This window comes from Populus alba, chromosome 5 (genome assembly GCF_005239225.2).
Source record: "Populus alba chromosome 5, ASM523922v2, whole genome shotgun sequence".
Lineage (NCBI taxonomy): Eukaryota > Viridiplantae > Streptophyta > Magnoliopsida > Malpighiales > Salicaceae > Populus > Populus alba.
This window is the reverse complement of record NC_133288.1, coordinates 6413531-6431289: the sequence shown is the minus strand read 5'-3', so window position 1 is coordinate 6431289 and position 17759 is coordinate 6413531. Positions and strand designations below refer to the sequence as shown.

General features: G+C 34.9%; 2 protein-coding genes across 5 annotated transcripts; one reads left to right on the top strand and one right to left on the bottom strand.

The window, feature by feature from the left end:
* Nucleotides 1-1711: 1711 nt before the first annotated feature.
* On the top strand, nt 1712-12759 carry LOC118039112 (RNA cytidine acetyltransferase 1). 4 transcript variants are annotated; one of them, XM_073409599.1, is made up of 27 exons: nt 1712-1995; nt 2077-2168; nt 2256-2427; nt 2514-2636; nt 2912-3085; nt 3300-3410; nt 3494-3627; nt 3736-3829; nt 4372-4470; nt 4605-4741; nt 4945-5042; nt 5540-5663; nt 5789-5876; nt 5959-6058; nt 6136-6188; nt 6800-6976; nt 7068-7105; nt 8363-8456; nt 8816-8995; nt 9092-9200; nt 9288-9360; nt 9430-9583; nt 10476-10604; nt 10825-10950; nt 11322-11387; nt 11470-11710; nt 12229-12759. In XM_073409599.1, exons 1-27 carry the CDS (start codon nt 1891-1893, stop codon nt 12276-12278), a joined length of 3141 nt encoding a protein of 1046 aa, XP_073265700.1. In that variant the 5' UTR covers nt 1712-1890; the 3' UTR covers nt 12279-12759. The 4 variants fall into 4 exon arrangements, with proteins under 4 accessions (XP_073265700.1, XP_034901610.1, XP_034901625.2 ...); XM_035045719.2 differs by lacking the exon at nt 12229-12759 and having other exon boundaries at nt 11470-11807; XM_035045734.2 differs by lacking the exons at nt 1712-1995; nt 2077-2168 and having other exon boundaries at nt 2288-2427; nt 2557-2636.
* Nucleotides 12760-13193: 434 nt separating this feature from the next.
* On the bottom strand, nt 13194-17742 carry LOC118039129 (probable ATP synthase 24 kDa subunit, mitochondrial). The gene is made up of 7 exons (XM_035045744.2): nt 17532-17742; nt 17012-17105; nt 15873-16017; nt 15544-15654; nt 15106-15252; nt 14398-14520; nt 13194-13487 (listed from the first exon to the last, which is right to left on the bottom strand). The coding sequence occupies exons 1-7, from the start codon at nt 17568-17570 to the stop codon at nt 13424-13426; spliced, it is 723 nt and encodes a 240-aa protein (XP_034901635.1). The 5' UTR covers nt 17571-17742; the 3' UTR covers nt 13194-13423.
* Nucleotides 17743-17759: the final 17 nt, after the last annotated feature.

The following is a 17759-nucleotide window of genomic DNA, read 5'->3' as shown; positions in this document are numbered from 1 at the left end:
TTTCAATTACTAATCTTTTATTATTTTTTCTATTTTAAGTATTAATGTTATTTTTATGTGACTTGTCCATTTTTCAAGGTACAATTTTAAAAATAATGTTAATTTAATTGATTGCGAAGTTTGATTAGGGCAATCTTAATGAATTTTGTGTAATGGAAATCGATTAAGATATTATAGTTTGCAGTTATAGGTTTTAAGTTTAAATTTTTTTGCTAACAAATATTCCTGGGGTCATGAATAGTGTAATAGCATCTCCAATAAAAAAATGCTATATTGAAGAGCCAAATAAAAAAAATAACTTTTTAAATAGTGTAAATATAGCTTTTTGGATTATATGCATTCCAATGGTAAAAAGCTATATAGAAAAGCCATTTATATTTTAATATATTTCATCTTAAATTAATTTCAATATAATTATATAACTAATTTAGATATTTTATATATAATTAATATGAGTAATTTATAAAAGTAATATAAAATTAATGAAGTAATATGAAAGTTAAAAAATATAATTTTAAATAAATTTTAAATATGTAACTCTATCTTTTTTATCAATATTAACTACCATTATTAATTCCTCTCAATTTTATCAAAGATAACAACATAAATAAAAATTATCTTCCTTAACCCATATTAAAAACATAAAATAATAAAGAAATAGAACTCATCACAAATATTAAATTAACAATAAAAGGTCTAAAAAATTAAGAGATATAAAAAAGAAAATAGAAAAAGTTTTTAAACAAGCACACCTTTTAATTTCAACTAATTAACACAACCGATGTTAATAATTAACCGGAGAATAATTAATTTTTATTTTTTAAAATTTGAGAGAAGGGTGAAACACAATACAAAAATTTAAAACTACAAGTTTTTTCTTCATGTATTCATAGAAAATTTCTTCTATATTTAAAGGGAAAAAAAAAAAGAGCTGTTGGCCATTTCTACAATTAAATATAAAAATGACTGTCAAGGAAACAAATAGCCAAAATGGCTATTTGTTTAGCTCTTCCGTTAAAATGCAAACAGTAAAAAAATAAAAGGTAAATGACATTTGGTTTATTATTTAATTGCTTCTGTTGGAGCTGCTTCTAAGCTAGGTTTTAAATTTAAAATTTTTTTGCTAACAAATACTCCTAGGGCTATGAATAGTGTAAGCTCTATTTTGAAAGGTTTGTTTGAGATATAAAAACTTAGTTTGGTACACGTAAGTTGATTTAAAATATTTTTATGTATATATAAAAAAATAATGATGATGAAAATTTAAGATTTCATAAAATTATGTGTAGTATTGAGCTTAAATTGAATAAATTAAATTATTGCTTCTTTTTTAGTTTTTTGATGATAATAGTTTTTATTTTGTGAATGTGGAATTGTAATAACTTATATTACCAAGTAGTATGGTAATTTAGGTTTTATTTATGTGTTGGAAAGTTTAAATACACTTTTTCATTTTTGCTTTCCCCCCCTTATTTTCAATTTTAATTTATGATTTTCATAATTCTTTTTTATCAGGACTCACTTTTTGCTAGATAACTGAATTAAAAATATTCATTCAAATGGAGGAAAAAAAAGTCATTAACTCAAATTTATAAAATTAAAAATGAAGCATTCAAGTAGAGGAGTAATAAAAAGTTGAGTGCCAAATTCGAAGTTTCCTGATAGTGTTGAACCCGGTTCAATTCCACCCAAGTTTTTAACAGTCACCATAGCTTCATCTCTTTTAGCAAAAACCCGACTTAAACCCTCAATTCTCAAAAACAAAACAGAGTGCGACACAGAGACACTCACAGCAAAGCACCGGAACCGCCGGCGGCATCAATCCGTCGAAGGCTAAAAGGAAAAGGAGCAAGCTTATCACACTCAATAAGCAGGCAAAAGCTTGTAATAATGAGGAAGAAGGTGGACGAGAGAATCAGAACACTCATCGAAAATGGCGTCAAACTACGCCACCGGTCTCTCTTCCTTATCATCGGCGACAAGTCACGTGACCAGGCATGCTTGGACGCTCCTCTTAATTCTCTGTTTTCTTTCTATTCTTGTAATAGTGATAATTTTGCACTGCATTGGATACAGATTGTGAATCTTCATTATATGCTAAGCAAGGCAGTGGTGAAATCTAGACCAACCGTTTTGTGGTGCTACAAGGATAAACTTGAACTTAGCAGGTTTATTTTACTTTTTATTTTGTTTTATTATTTTTTTGAGCTGGATATTGGATTTAATTTTTTTATGTGAATTTATGTATGATGCAGTCACAAGAAAAAACGAGCGAAGCAGGTGAAAAAGTTGATGCAGAGGGGACTGTTGGATCCTGAGAAGGTTGATCCCTTTTCGCTCTTTCTTGAAACTGGAGGTTTAACCTACTGTTTGTACAAGGATTCCGAGAGAATTCTCGGTAATACTTTCGGAATGTGCATATTACAGGTAAGTAAACTTTAATTAATCAATTAATGATTTGTCTCTATATTAGTTATTATGAAGGAATATTGTTCTGTTTTATTTATTTTTAGGATTTTGAGGCATTGACTCCGAATTTGTTGGCTAGAACTATAGAAACAGTTGAAGGAGGTGGGTTGATTGTGTTGCTGCTACGCTCTTTATCTTCGTTGACCAGTTTGTACACAATGGTTATGGTATGATTTATATCTCCTTTTGTATTTAAGCCCTTTTAGTTTCTAGATTTGTTCAAAGGACTGCAAAGACAAAGGACGCATGAAGATGGTTTATGCTTTTTTTGCTTTGACTCTCTTAATACTTTGACGTGAACACTAAACTTGAGTTAAAAAAAAATGCAATTATATTCTTTCTTGTTTCCTGACAAATTTATGAGGCAACAACAGTATATTCTTTGAGCTTTGCCTTGTGCTTAAAAGCAAAGGTTTATTATAGAAGATTTTACTGATTTCAGGATGTTCATGAGAGGTTTCGTACCGAGTCCCATTTCCGGGCATCTGGCCGCTTTAATGAACGTTTCTTACTATCACTTGCTTCATGCAAAGCATGTGTGGTTATGGATGACGAGCTCAACATTTTACCTATTTCTTCTCATATAAGGTCAATCACCCCAGTTCCTGTTAAAGAGGTGTGACTTCTTTACTGACTGCAAAAAAAATTTATGTATTGTTTCTTGCTGTACAATAATTATTTTTTCTTTAACAAAAATAATAAATGAAGATTTGGCTCAATGTATCCTCTCTAGCAAGTGATTCTTTCTTTACAGCATATCTATTGCATTGAGTATTCCAGTTTTATCTAAATGCTCAAGTTATCTTTTGTCTTGTGTTCGGTGATTAAAGGACTCTGAAGGGCTTTCAGAAGCAGAGCGAGGCCTAAAGAATTTGAAAGAACAACTACATCAGGATTTTCCTGTTGGTCCTTTGATCAAAAAGTGTTGTACACTGGATCAGGTAGAGAACACAGTGGATAACTAATGTGGTTGATACTTCGTATTGTCTTTATTGTTTCACATTTAAATTTTTATTTCAAATAGGGAAAAGCTGTGATCACATTCCTTGATTCAGTTTTGGATAAGACGCTGCGCAGCACAGTTGCTTTGCTTGCTGCTCGAGGTCGTGGGAAATCTGCTGCGCTTGGTTTAGCTGTTGCTGGAGCTATTGCAGCTGGGTAATGTGGATATCAAATGCTGCATGTTTCTTTGATGCTTGTGCTTGTTTGCCCTAAATGATCTTTTTCATACAAATAATAATAACAAAACAACAATGCTATTTACAGGTATTCAAATATATTTATTACTGCACCCAACCCTGAAAACATAAAAACTTTGTTTGAATTCATATGCAGAGGATTTGATGCAATTGAATACAAGGTACAGTTGTCCCTTTTCCCTTTGCTTGGTATGATATGCTTCATGATCATATCAGTATAAGCCATTGATACACACTGAAGGTGCTTTATTTGTTTTTATGGTTGCACTTTTCTATTAGCATGTGAGTTAGAGCAAACCAACATTTTCTAGTTGATGTACCAGGGTCAATAAAGTAAGATGGACTGTTAAATAAAATTGGCAGTCAGCTCCTTTTATATTCATAACATATTAATAGAGCAGTTCAACTAGCCATGTATCCATTATTCTGTTTCCTGGCAACATCTATTGTTGCATGAATGATTTTCTTTTGCATTTTGTTTTCTGCTTTTCTCTCATGCCTTGAGTATCTGGACATTGTTCAGATCTGAAGCAATTGTGTGTTATGTCTCAAGCCCATTTTTTCGAATGTATACTATGTAATCATGCACACCTCTCTTAAGACAGTTTCTCCTGTTTGCTCTCTATGGCCAGTCTGGTTTCTGTGCAGGTACTGTCCATTCACCTTTTTTTCTTAAGCTTGTGACCTGGCCTTTTATTTCCAGGAACATATTGATTATGATGTGGTGAAAAGTGCAAATCCTGAGTTCAAGAAAGCTACTGTGCGCATTAATATCTTCAAGCAGCACAGACAAACAATTCAGGTTAGAAGATAAGGACCGCCCATGTAAAATGATGTTCTTAGTTAACTGATCCATCTCTCTTGTTGGTTTGTAAGGATCTGCTACATCATGTAATTAAATACCTAATGTATGTGGTTTCTTGCATTTCCTTGCAGTATATACAGCCACATGAACATGAAAAGCTCTCCCAAGTTGAACTACTAATTATTGATGAAGCTGCTGCAATTCCATTGCCTGTTGTGAGGTCCCTGCTAGGTCCATATCTGGTTTTCCTTTCATCAACTGTGAATGGGTATGAATGATACTTTTTTAATTTCAATTGAAAGCTACTACTTTTCCTCAAGAGATCATTGATTTCCAAAGAAAGCTTCCATTTCCTTCTCCAACAATAGTGGCTTTTTATATTTTGCACCTTTTAACCAAGCCAAATGCACTCCTCTGATAAAGCTATGAAGGCATGCTTATATACATTTACACTTGTCTTCCTGAATAAAGCTATGAAGGTACTGGCCGATCCTTGTCACTAAAACTTCTGCAGCAATTGGAAGAACAAAGCCAGATATCTTCTAAGAATGTGGAGGGCTCTCTTTCTGGTATATATCTGTGCACATGGCTCTGATAGTTTTATAATGAATGTGTCGTCTATGAATGTATCTTGTGCTGCTAGGAATGTTTGTATTGCTTATTGTAGGACCAGTCTTAATTATTCTCATGGCATATCCGTGTTGATGTGGGCAATATCCATTTAAAATGCTTAAACTCAGCATAATCTTGTTGCATGCTCACTATATGTTAACTGAAATTGATGAAAGAAGTACAACATGTCAGTTGCTTACTCACTATATGTTAACTGAACTTGATGAAAGAAGTACAATATACCAGAATGAATACAGTGATCATTGTTTTCTATTGGGAAACTATATGTCCTGGGGCACAATATCTTGAATAGTCTCTGATTCTACTTCTATGGTTTCAAGGACAGTACAATCTTGCTGTTGTCTTGGTTTGCAGTTTTTGAAACTTCTAGTTTTTTCGAATTTAGGTCATTTATTTGAAAGATTTGCTGTTTTCATTATTTGTTTTCATTCAGGTCGTCTTTTCAGAAAGATAGAACTAAGCGAGTCTATCAGATATGCTTCTCGTGATCCAATAGAATCCTGGCTCAATGCCTTACTCTGTCTGGATGTTACAAATTCAATACCTAGTATCAGAAGGTCAGAATTAAGTTGCTGGGAACATGGGATCTGAAGGTTCCTCCATCATCTTCATTGAGATCTCTGTTATGAAACCATATCAATTAACTTTATTGATTTACTCTTTTGTTTGTTTGCCCAACTAGATTACCCCCATGCAGTGAATGTAATCTCTATTACATCAATCGGGATACTCTCTTTTCCTATCACAAAGACAGTGAGTTATTTCTGCAGGTAAAATGCATTGTGATTTGATATTTTTGTATTTAGTTAATGGTATTCAAGATATGATGCTTATGTATCTTAATTTGTGCAGCGAATGATGGCATTATATGTCGCATCTCACTACAAAAATTCTCCTAATGACTTACAACTAATGGCTGATGCTCCCGCACACCATTTGTTTGTGTTTCTCGGTAGAACTTTTTCCTTGAACTGATTTATTTTATTTTTTCAGCAAGAGATTAGGTTTGTACTAATATTGTATGCACAGGCCCTGTTGATGAGTCAAAAAATCAACTTCCTGATATCTTATGCGTCATTCAGGTAAATAACCTAAGAGAGACACAAGCACTTCTAGTTATTCTGCTGTAGCATTAAATTCTATGGTGAATCAAATTATCAATGTGTCTCCAAATTCATCACTGGTCCCCTTGTAGATTATTTTTGTTTAAATAATGCTTTTCACATAAGGTTTCTGCACACTAAATGCTTATTTTCTTTTATTAATGTGATTGATCGCTTCTTGATCTGTTTTGGTGTCTGCTGTTCTATATTGAGGCAATAAACACTGTTCACAAGTATTCTACCTTTTGAATCTGTGAGGATTGAGAATACTCTCTGGGCATCCAATTTTAATTGCCTACACTAGCCATCTGAGTGGAGGGCAGAGCAAAATTTAGCTTCGGATAGACCAAAAGTTTTTAAACTCTTAGCAGTTATTTGTAATAAGCTTTTATCCAGGTATTCTATATGTAAATGACAGGCTCTATCTCATTTCTCTTAACTCAACAGGAACTTTTGCTCTGTGATAAGTAATGTGCTTGATATCATTGTTTGATTATATGTGAAGGATCTTCCTAATTTTTGTAGTCATTGCAAATTTGCCGAAACATTTTATTATGATTCTCATTGTTATGGTCCATCATTATTTACAGGTTTGTCTTGAAGGACAGATTTCTCGTAAATCTGCAATCCAAAGCTTAAGTGAGGGCCATCAACCCTTTGGGGACCAAATACCATGGAAATTCTGTGAGCAGTTTCGTGATACAGTTTTCCCTAGCTTTTCAGGTGCTCGTATTGTTCGCATTGCCACCCATCCAAGTGCAATGAGGGTAAGCCTCTATGTCAATCATGCCAAACTGAGTGCCTCGGATTCATGTAATGAACTGTAATATACCTTTTCTTTATGTGGTTTCAACACAGCTTGGATACGGTTCTGCTGCAGTGGAACTCTTAACCAGGTTGGTCTCTCCCTATTTTGACATTATCATTCAAATAGATATTGCACTTATCTTGCTTACAGTTGGTAAGATTATCAAAACTAAAAGTAATTGCAATTAGAATGGCAGCAGGCTTTCTTATTTCTTCTCTTTGTTGTATTTAGGTTATTTTTAGATGTTTGCTGTACAATTTTTGGTTAAAAAAGAAGAAACTTGACCTAGAGATTATGATTCAAGTCATAATCTTAGACCAAGGACTGCTCCTATTTCAGCAAGGATTAGTTGAATTGGTACAGAATTAGCTTTCTTGCTGACGTATTTTCTATCAAACTTCATGTTTTTATTCATGAATTTTCATACTCCTAAGCAGTTGTCCCTACACAGTAGTGTGGTACCTGGAATGATTGAACTAATTTTTCACTTGAAGTAGAGTCCAGACTTGATAAGACCAATGATATAGTTTTATGGTTTATGAGCTACCATATGAGCTGACTTGGTAGTTTTAGCTTTGTAGTACACCCATTTTACAGGGAGAGTTTGGAGGTCTTCTCTTTTGGTACCTTGACTACTGAACCTTTTGTTTTCTAGATAAGGAAAATTTAGTTTTATGAAAAATATTCATACATGTGAGCTACCATATGTTTTGTCAGTGACATTGCATCAAGATTTCGATGGAGCTTTGTAAATATTGTGTGTAAGTTTATTGAACCATGTGTTGAATGACTGCTGGTTCAAGTGGTAGAATTAGAGCTGTGCTGCAGTCTCCCGCATGAAATTGTTAGTACTTAATTTTGGAGTTGAATAATGACAATACAAGGTAACGCAAAAGAAGTGGCAAATTTTATTGAAAAGTGGTATAAAGAAAATCTTCCTTTAATTAAACTTAAAGACTCTGGAAAACAACTGTCAAAAACATAAAGAGTCTTGTAGTTTTGCTTACTTTGCTTCATAGTGAAACCTAAAATATGGATACATATCATCATTGTGGCCTTAATATCAAGAGTAAGAGATTTTGCCAATATGAGAACATGTACTTTGATATGATTTGTGATGGGATATCCTAAGTCTGTGCTGCATATGCAACAGTATAATATAACAAGCACTCTAATATATAAGAGAAAGTGACTTGATGAGTATGCTCCATGCTTAATCTTGTCATGAAGCATTTACAAGTTAAAATGACTTGATGAGTATGATCCATGCTTAATCTTGTCATGATGCATTTACAAGTTAAAATTTCTTTGAAAGTGGAGGCATTTACAATCCTAGTCTCTATAGGTACTACGAAGGACAATTTACTCCCATTTCTGTAGTAGATGATGAAAATGATGGGGAAATTCCTCAACTTAGAGTTACAGAAGCTGCAGAGAAGGTCCATTCACTGAACAACTCTTGTTTCTATATTAAGTTTTGATAGTTATATTTCCGTTAATGATCTTCATGTTTGGTTCATGTTGTAGTATATGGGGTATTTTAACTATCTTGCTATATTATAGATTCTAAATCCAAGAATGCAATGAAATCCTTTAATTTCAATCAAGAATTATTGCAGTCTCACTTGCCCAATAATTTCTTCTGTTCTCCCTAAAAAATTCAAATTAGAATGATAACTATGAATCCATTAATATGAACAGTATCTTGTTACATTACTTTTCATATGGAAAATTTATTTTGCCGGAGGCCAGTAATATGGACAGAGTCATATGCTTTTGTAACATATTGTGCCTGTAGGTTTCTTTGCTAGAAGAAAATATAAAACCTAGGACGGACCTTCCACCTTTGCTAGTAAATCTTCATGAACGACGACCGGAAAAGCTCCATTACCTTGGTGTTTCCTTTGGGCTAACTTTGGACCTTTTTCGCTTTTGGAAGAGACGTAAATTTGCTCCCTTCTACATTGGCCAAATTCCAGTTAAGATGCCTTTTCAGTTTTATTATATGGACACTGTGTTATATAATGATAATTAGTTGTGAACTTTATTTGTTTATTGTTTTCTTTTGAATTAGAATACGGTAACTGGTGAGTATTCATGTATGGTACTCAAACCATTAAACAGCGATGATAGTGAAGCTAGTGGGTCAGATGAATGGGGCTTTTTTGGTCCATTTTACAAAGGTTAGTCCTATTTTCAGATCAACACATACCTTTTCAGATTTATTTTTAATTCTGAATATTCAAAGCTTATTTCTCATCTGTCTTCAGATTTCAAGCGAAGGTTTGCTCGACTACTGGAAGGTGATAGTTTCCGTTCAATGGAATATAAGCTTGCTATGAGGTCAGCTTTGAAACTTTACCTTCAAATGAGTTTCTGTTTAATATGCTCATGCAACTCTTGATATTTCAGTGTCTTGGATCCTAAAATTAACTACACTGACATGAAGCACGAACCCACATCATCTGCTCCTGATACATTTTGGAGGTCACCTACTGATGATCTATCACCATATGATTTGGAGCGGTTGAAAGTTTATACTGGAAACCTTGCTGATTTTCATCTGGTAAGGTCCAATTGAAAACTGTCATGTTTGCTCAGCAAGTTATTGGATAAAATTTATATCATTGCAAATAATCTGATATGTGGCACCTGCATATAAATTTGAGGTCCATCTCTGCTTGGAAACAATGAGAAACGAACCCGTTTCAGTCTGCTGAATGACTTTTAGAACTTGTACACCTGGCATCATTATACTAAGGCAAAAGGGTTATTGTGTGTAAATGATTTGTATCTCCCTCAACATGGCATTGTTTTAGTTCTTTTCTGGCCAAGAAAATAAAATCTGCCAGTTGAAATTAATGCAAAAATGTGTAGTTTGTGTATATGATGGATCGATAAGTAACCCCCTTCCCATTTATCAGTACACCAATAACAGAACTTCTTTTAAATTCAATGAGAACAGGAGTGTGGGAAGGGGTCTTTTGATATCCGATGGGTGGTTTTTTTTAGCAGAGGACTATGGCTTTTTTATGTTTCCATTGCATGCTCAAGATTTGCACATGTCAATGGATATTGGGAACTAGTATGGAATGTAAGAGGTTCTGTGGATAGACATGTTTTTGAGATGCAAGATAGCTGTAATTTTTTTTTCTGTAAATAAAAGAAGAAAAATGTCTATTAGATGCGATCTAATTCTTTGCACCATAGAATATTAGACCTACTCCAATCACAACCCATTTGTTTACCATTTATGCTGAACTTCTGAAGACTGGGATGGGGTGAGAATCGTGAGATTTAATTGACTTCTAGACAGCAGGATTGCCATAGACCATTTCATCACCTGTCTTGTGGAAATAACTAAAGTTGGTAACATTAGTAATTTGAAAAAATGCAAAGGTTTGTCAGGTACTTCATTCTGTGTGATTCTAATAATTGTGTGTTTTTGTTTCCTCCAGATTTTAGACATTGTTCCAATCCTGGCTCGTCTATATTTTCGAGGAAAGCTTCCTGTCACATTGTCACATGTTTCGGCTTCTATTTTACTCTGTGTTGGTTTGCAGCAACGAAATATTACCTTTGTTGAGGTTTGCTTCTCAACTTGTCAGTTAGATTATTTCATTTCACGCATGTGCATATATCTGTGTGCAAGAAAGTGAACGGAGAGCTATCTGGAAAAGGGTAAAAAAATGTGTCGCTTTTGGTATAAAAGTTAGATCCTCAGAACTTCTAGTGCATCTAATATCTGTTTTATTGATGCTAGTATCAGGAATGACTACTGAGTGTACTGCTGAATTGTTATTACAGGAACAAATGAAGTTGGAAAGAACACAAATTTTGTCACTTTTTATGAAGGCTATGAAGAAGATCTACAAATATCTTCGTGGTATTGCTTCTAAAGAGATAGAATCAACCCTACCCCGGATAAAAGAGGTAAGTTGATAGAAAACCTGTACTTCATACATAATAATACACAACACAATGAAAAACATTGCCGCACATGGATTTGTTTAATACATAAATGTATTGTGAGTATATGAATCCAATAAATATTTTGTAATCCCAACGCCTAGAAAAATTATCCCTTTTCTCCATTATATACTCAACCAGGCTTTGTTTTGAGGCTAGCTATGCTTGGCCACGTGAATCCTTTTTCTCCATTCAGTTTTCATCATCAAGAGGCCGAATATATTTTGACACAGCTGTGTTCCACCCTTTTCTTATGTGCGATTCTTCTATTGTTGCTATTGTATGAACATTTTCATTCAAAACAATCTAATTCCTGACGTGAACAAATTTTTCAGAGAGAGTTGAGACCTCACAGCATATCAGTGAATGATGATCTAAAAGAAGCAGCAAAGCAAGTTGAGGTGTGTTTTTCTTCCTTTTTTCTCCTCCTCTCTTTAATCCCTGTATCTGTTCTTTTATCTCCAAGTGCTAAACTGACTGTAGGATGGGATGAAATCCAAGATGGAGGGTTTACTGAATCCTGAATTCCTTCAACAGCATGCAATTGTGGGCAGGGAAGAAGAGTTGGAGAATGCTTTGCAAGAACATGGTGGAAAGATAAACCCAGGTGGTGTTATAAGTGTAAAACCCAGAGTTAAACCGGATAAACATGGAAAGCAAGAGAGTGGTAGGAGTGGGGGAAAGCGAAGCAAAGAGGATGGTGGCTCTAAATCAAATAAAAAGGGTAAATTTTAATTGTCAGAGCCCTTTTTATTTGATAGTTATGAATGTCATGATTGATTAATTCTGCGACTGTTAATTAGACCAGGAAAAAAATAAAATAGAGATGCAATTTTGATTGAGAAAACCATTAGCCCATGATTTTTAGTGTCATTTTTATAGAAAATAGAAAATAGCCAGTTTGGTTGGCGCATGCATTAGTTTTTGACGTAAACGTTAATAAAATACGGATTGACAGGCAATTGACACTGCCAGTTGATCAAGTCTAGCCTGCTCTTTAAACAATGGTACTAATGGTCTACGCGCACAACATAAATGCAAGCATGTGACCTTCCATTTGGGTGAGAGCCTGCGAGAGCAATGAACTCTGAATACCATCAGTTCATAGGAGGAGGCTGCTAGAATAACAAGTTATCTCCTGGCAATCAAATTGCATTGGCACCCGAACTTGCTATATCCAATCAGTTGATAGAGCTGTGGTCCAAATGGATAGAGCTTCTAATTCCTCTCTCATCCACTCAGGATCTGCTTGGGTTTTTCTGCTCATGCCTTACGAATCCGTCCAGTCTTGAAGATAGATTCGAAGAGCAAGATTGTTTCTGGGACTGAGGAGCTAATAAGAATTGGCAAGATAGAACCTTCTGACTCAGGGCTCTGCCAAATAAGTCATCTTCTGACTTCTACATGCAGCAGCTTTGTCAGCAGAGCAAGTCGCACCCCGACAAAAGTACGTTAAAGGTTTGCAAATCGAGCCTAAAACCCTTCTTCAACAGATGGTAAGCATTCCTCGCATCGCTCATACTCTTCTCTTGACACAAAGTCAACAAAGCATTAAAATAAGTAGTATCAAACACAGGGAACAATCTCTTAACCTTCCGAAAAGACTCCAGGGTCATTCTAACAGAACAAATCTTAGCAACTCTACCTCAAACAACTTGCAAAGTCCTCGGTGTTATAAAGTTCCGGTCTTTCCTTTTGATATCAATTAATCGAAACATCCCAAATAAGACCAAATTTACCACTACTACCCAATAAATAAAAAGCATTGTATCTAAAGAATAAGAAGCGATAAAACCCTCTTTTATTGTCTCTCTTTTATTTTTTTTTATAAAAGAGGGTTTTATCGCTTCTTATTCTTTAGATACAATGAAAAAACCATTACCACTCTCAAACACACCTTTACTACTCCCACTACAGTCGCCTATTCACATTCTGAATTTACCTTCTACCAATTTACATGATTTACACCATCTGATTGGATTCCCATCTCATATGATTTTGCAAGAAAACACGTGGCATCGAATATTGGATCTTCAAATGGTGTAAAAACAAACTACTTCATCATGCTTAACCTTTTGCAATGCAAGCTGACGTTTAAACAGCCATTTAACTCAACAGGGTCGCAGACTACATAACGTAGTACGGTACTTATGTAGAGGTTTCGATGCCGCGGGAAGCGGAAGAAAATTAGTCGACAAAGAGAAGCAAGTTTCTAAGACGAATTCATTCCAAGACATGTGCAACATAACACCAGTTCCCTTCTCGCTATTGAGTTGAATTAACAAAAGATGGCATAATATCTACTCAGTTGCCATAGCTGTGATTCAAAACCTTTTTATTTATCAAAGCAAAACAGATTGGTTATTTCCCGCATTCCAGGTCTTGCGCCTCAACAAAGTTCAAATTCAAGTCAAACAATTAATAAGCCATGCACGATTCAGAGAAAGTTCCGGATGTCCAAAGACTTCACATCAACCGCTTCCTCATTCTTAAATTCCTCCCTGAAAAAAAAAAACAAGTATCAATACCGAAATTCAATTATAGGGGTGAAAACATAACTGAATATAAGATTCAATCAAACTCAGCTTGGGTAGATTGAATTGCCAATCAAACTCATGTCGAAGTCGAGCCATTTCAATGGTATTCTGCTCAAGCTCAGCTCAAGGTATAGATTTTTTTTTTTGAGGTTGGTTCATGTGGCCTGGTGGCTTAAAATGAACCTAAGGGTAAACTTAAAGTCACAGTCAAAATTCATCCAGCCAGATTGTCCTTCAAGGTTTCAGAATATAAAATACTACTGATATTATACCTTGTTGAATTTCTTTGCCAAACAATTAGTACAAGAGGAGCAGCCTTTTTGGGAATCGTCTTCAATTCAAGACAAAATTAGAGAAGAAAATATAATAAATAATGAAATTTGAGAATGTCCTCAATCTAATCCCTATTTTCATTCTTGTTAAAACTCCTAAAGATATAGAGCACAGATTTTATTGCTCTAAAACAAGTCACGTTGAAACTCTAACAGAAACACCTAGAATGCCCCCGTGATCGAGAACAAACCGGGTTGAGCAACCTGGTGGTCATGCTCGGCTCAACTTTAAAACAAGCTTAAAATTTTGTTCAAGCTCAGTTTGGATCATGCTCTGAACGAGTTTGATCGAGCTTAAAATTGTGCCAAGTCCAGGTCAAATTTAGGCTGTTTGGGTTGACCTACACCCCTATTCAGTGCTCATTCTTCAGGGATACAAAGATCTGGAAAAAAGCACTATCCCAGGAAAATACAACAAATGGGACCTAAACCAACATCCCTCCTATCTATTCACTGCCCGACTGAAGACAAGAGTAGGAAGCCCGCATATCTAGAACCACAAGGTTCAAAATAAAAAAGACAGCATAAAAACAACAAAATACCTCTTCCTTTGTGTTTCCATAGCCTCAACAGCATCCTTCTTCAGCTCCTCCAATTGAGCTTTTGCGATTTTAAGTTCCAACCCCTCTTCATATTTTGGCAGATCTTCCCTCCGAACTCCAAGCCTGGAGATATATGTATATATTAAAAAAAAGGGTCTGAAATTCCCTTTTGAAATATATCCTAAAACGCAAACTAAATGCCAGGTGATATTACAAATTCCAACTAATGAACAAAATTATCAGACATTAGCCACCATAAAGAAACCAGGAAAAGAAAAGAAACACTTGGATACCATCTCCATATCAAACTCACCGCTTCAGCACTAGCACTAGAGCTACCAACTGCAACAGCGGGAGTTTAACAAACACAAATTATTTGCTGGTAATAGTAGATCAACATAGTTACATTGACAATTCCAATCCTGTACAGACATACTTTTTAAAGTAAGTCCTCTAGGCAAAGACACATTCTTTTGCAAACCAATGCATTAGATGTTTCATCTGTCGAATAAGAGAGAACATCCATAAGTCATCATACAGCCAAGGTCTGCATATTCTTCAGGTTTCAAAAGACAGAGAATGATCACGCAACAAGAATGAACTTCATCAAGAACATTTCATATCGGTAAGATAAAGCACATCTTCATTCAACAAAGAAAAAGCAAACAAGAATAAGGATTCGGATTCAGTTGATAGAACAAAACTTACTTCGTATTAATCTTATCAAATTCAGCCATAAGAAGTGCCATTCCTTTCTTATCGTTCCTCATCAGAGGTTTCTTAATTTCCTTTTCAACCTTTTCCAATGCATCCATAATCATAGCCTCTACACCAAGCTCATCAGGGAGATCTCTCCTACAGGGGAAAACCCACATCCATCATTACATTACAAATAAGAAATGCGACAAAGAGATGTTGAGAATCATAATTTTGAGGAATTATAACAAAATGAATTGCACGTCAGTTACTACAGATGTGAGGTTTAATTTCAGGTCCACAGGGAGGAAAAAATAGCAGTTTCTTCTACATCCTAGTAAAATGATAATTCATAATAAATACAGACATATATGACATGAAGCTTCAATTGCTGCAGCAATAATATCCAGTTTAAACAAGACCTTGGAAAAGAAAAGAAAAAACAAATACTTGATTCTTATTTCCTGCAATTGCAAAAAATATGTTCGAGCATCTGGAATATCTTTTGTTTCTTCTTCGATAGTATACTGGATCCTTTGTGATTCCGATAACAAGCCAGCCCTGCAAAGGCATAACATATGACCAGTAAATACATCATAGATCATTAAAATGCAAGTGTGCCAAATTCAGCACAAACAATGCATATAACTCCACTCGATGAAAGATTCATCAGCATCAAACCAAATGCTCACCAAAAACAAAGAACAATGCTAAATACTGAAACACCTCTGGAGAAAGTTGAGAAACTATCAGAATATAGAAGAATAGAAATGACTTACTTCTCTCTAGCTGTCTTCATGACCTTCGCATAATGAGACACAGCAGCTGGATCCTCGGGATCAATGATGATCTTTTCCTTCCGAAAAACTCCAATGGCTGTATCAAATTGTTTCTTGAGGTCCCGAAAGATGTCCTTCAACATCTCTGTTTAGTTCAAAGCAACACAATTTGCATCAAGTTACCAAATCATCAAGATGTTCACTGCAAATAAAACTGCTTCTACCTAGAGTGAAAAATGTTATTAAAAATCATCAATTCGGGAACAAATAATGATGATTACCACATATTTTACTTTGAACTGAACTGTAAAAGTATCCTAATAAGAATATAGGGCAACAACATAAATCAATGTGATCACCATCTACAGGAACAATAAGACATCCAGCTCGGTGTTGTGGAAGAAACAAAAGCTTGAAGGTTCCCCCAGAATACATACAGAATTTCAAACTTGTTAATTTGCTTCTATATTTGCCACAAGTTTCAGCAGTAAAAGAGGCATAATACATAAACAAGTTATGATGACATGATTCACGTTCAGACAAGTGAACAAAACAGATGCACAACATGTATGTGATAGCAGTGTTGTTGCAAGGCATAATATTGCAATTGAATCTATTAGATCCAAGGTATCAAAAGTAAAGTGAGCAAGCACCAACCAAAGTTAACTAAAATCAATTTTACAACACAAAGGATTCTTTTTTTCCCCAAGAGCAATGCTCAAAACATGCTATAGGAAAAGAAAAACCTGACAACAACATCAACAACAAAGCCTCAATCCAAAACTAGTTGGGGTTGGCTGTTAGCCCAAAAGATTAGGGTTGAAAGGTAGTAAGGTTGTTAATGCTTTATTGTGCTGTTAAAATTTACAAAGTACAAACATAAACAACAGAAGCCACTGCTAGTGAGTAGGCTAGTGACATTGTATAATATTTCCCGAGCTTCGTAAAATATTTTTTCAAGCTCATAGCACAATGCGTAGAGTTATAATAGCCAATAACATTCAACTTTTAGGTCCAGCACTTGTCTCCCCAAAGCATCGTGCTTTGCAAGTGACAAAGCTACATTTTGCACAATATCATCAAAGAACAAAAGTGTGAGAAAAACCCATTTAATAAGAGAAGTTTACAGGGTTACTGACCATCTCCCTTAAACCCATCGGGAGCTGCCTCTTTTGCATAATAACGAACTGGAAAAGCAAGTTGCTGATTCAAAATGGCTTGACTTCCATACAACTGCATAAACCCAAAATTCACAAAAAATTTATAAACCACAAAATCAATATTAATGAATACAAAATCCCAATAATCGAACGAAGAACCTTGCACCTCTCTTTATAAAAATTGATAATAATTCCAAAATTATATCTCTAAAGAAACCCGCATGATATTTGGAATTTCCCATAAAAATAATCCCAACCAACATATAATTCCATTTTCATCAGAAAAATAATCATAGGAAAAGAAAAGGCATCACAGTGACCCAAAGAAATCCCTAATATTTCTTCCTGTTCACTAAAGCAAAAAAATAATGAAAGAAAAACAGAGTAGATGGATTCAGAATTTGATTAACTTAAGAGGAATCGGAATCCAGCGTCAAGAAAATAATGGATGATTGGAAAGGAGGTAAATGATCTGGAATAGAGAGAAGAAAAGCAAAACCTGTTTGGATCTGGATAAGAGGCGATAACTGAAAGCCATGATTTCTTCTTCTTCTTCTTCCTTCTTTTTTTTTCAAATCGAAGGAGTAGGGTTGTTTGGTCTTCGTTTTTTATGACCGCTGAAATCCGACCTGAGCGGAAGAGAGGCACGGAGGGAGAGAGAGTGTGTTTTTGAGGAGTAGGCCAGCCCTTGTTTTCGCACCGTTGGATCTAGTTTGAGAGGGTTCTA

Excerpts from the sequence above, each read along its gene's own strand:
- LOC118039129 (XM_035045744.2), bottom strand. The coding sequence starts at position 17,570 with ATGGCTTTCAGTTATCGCCTCTTATCCAGATCCAAACAG. Across the intron at positions 17,106-17,531 it reads TCTTATCCAGATCCAAACAG|TTGTATGGAAGTCAAGCCAT; the intron begins GTTTTGCTTTTC and ends GGGTTTATGCAG. Across the intron at positions 16,018-17,011 it reads CGATGGGTTTAAGGGAGATG|AGATGTTGAAGGACATCTTT; the intron begins GTCAGTAACCCT and ends TGAACTAAACAG.
- LOC118039112 (XM_073409599.1), top strand. The coding sequence starts at position 1,891 with ATGAGGAAGAAGGTGGACGAGAGAATCAGAACACTCATCGAAAATGGC. Across the intron at positions 5,043-5,539 it reads TGTGGAGGGCTCTCTTTCTG|GTCGTCTTTTCAGAAAGATA; the intron begins GTATATATCTGT and ends GTTTTCATTCAG. Across the intron at positions 9,201-9,287 it reads TTTTGGTCCATTTTACAAAG|ATTTCAAGCGAAGGTTTGCT; the intron begins GTTAGTCCTATT and ends ATCTGTCTTCAG.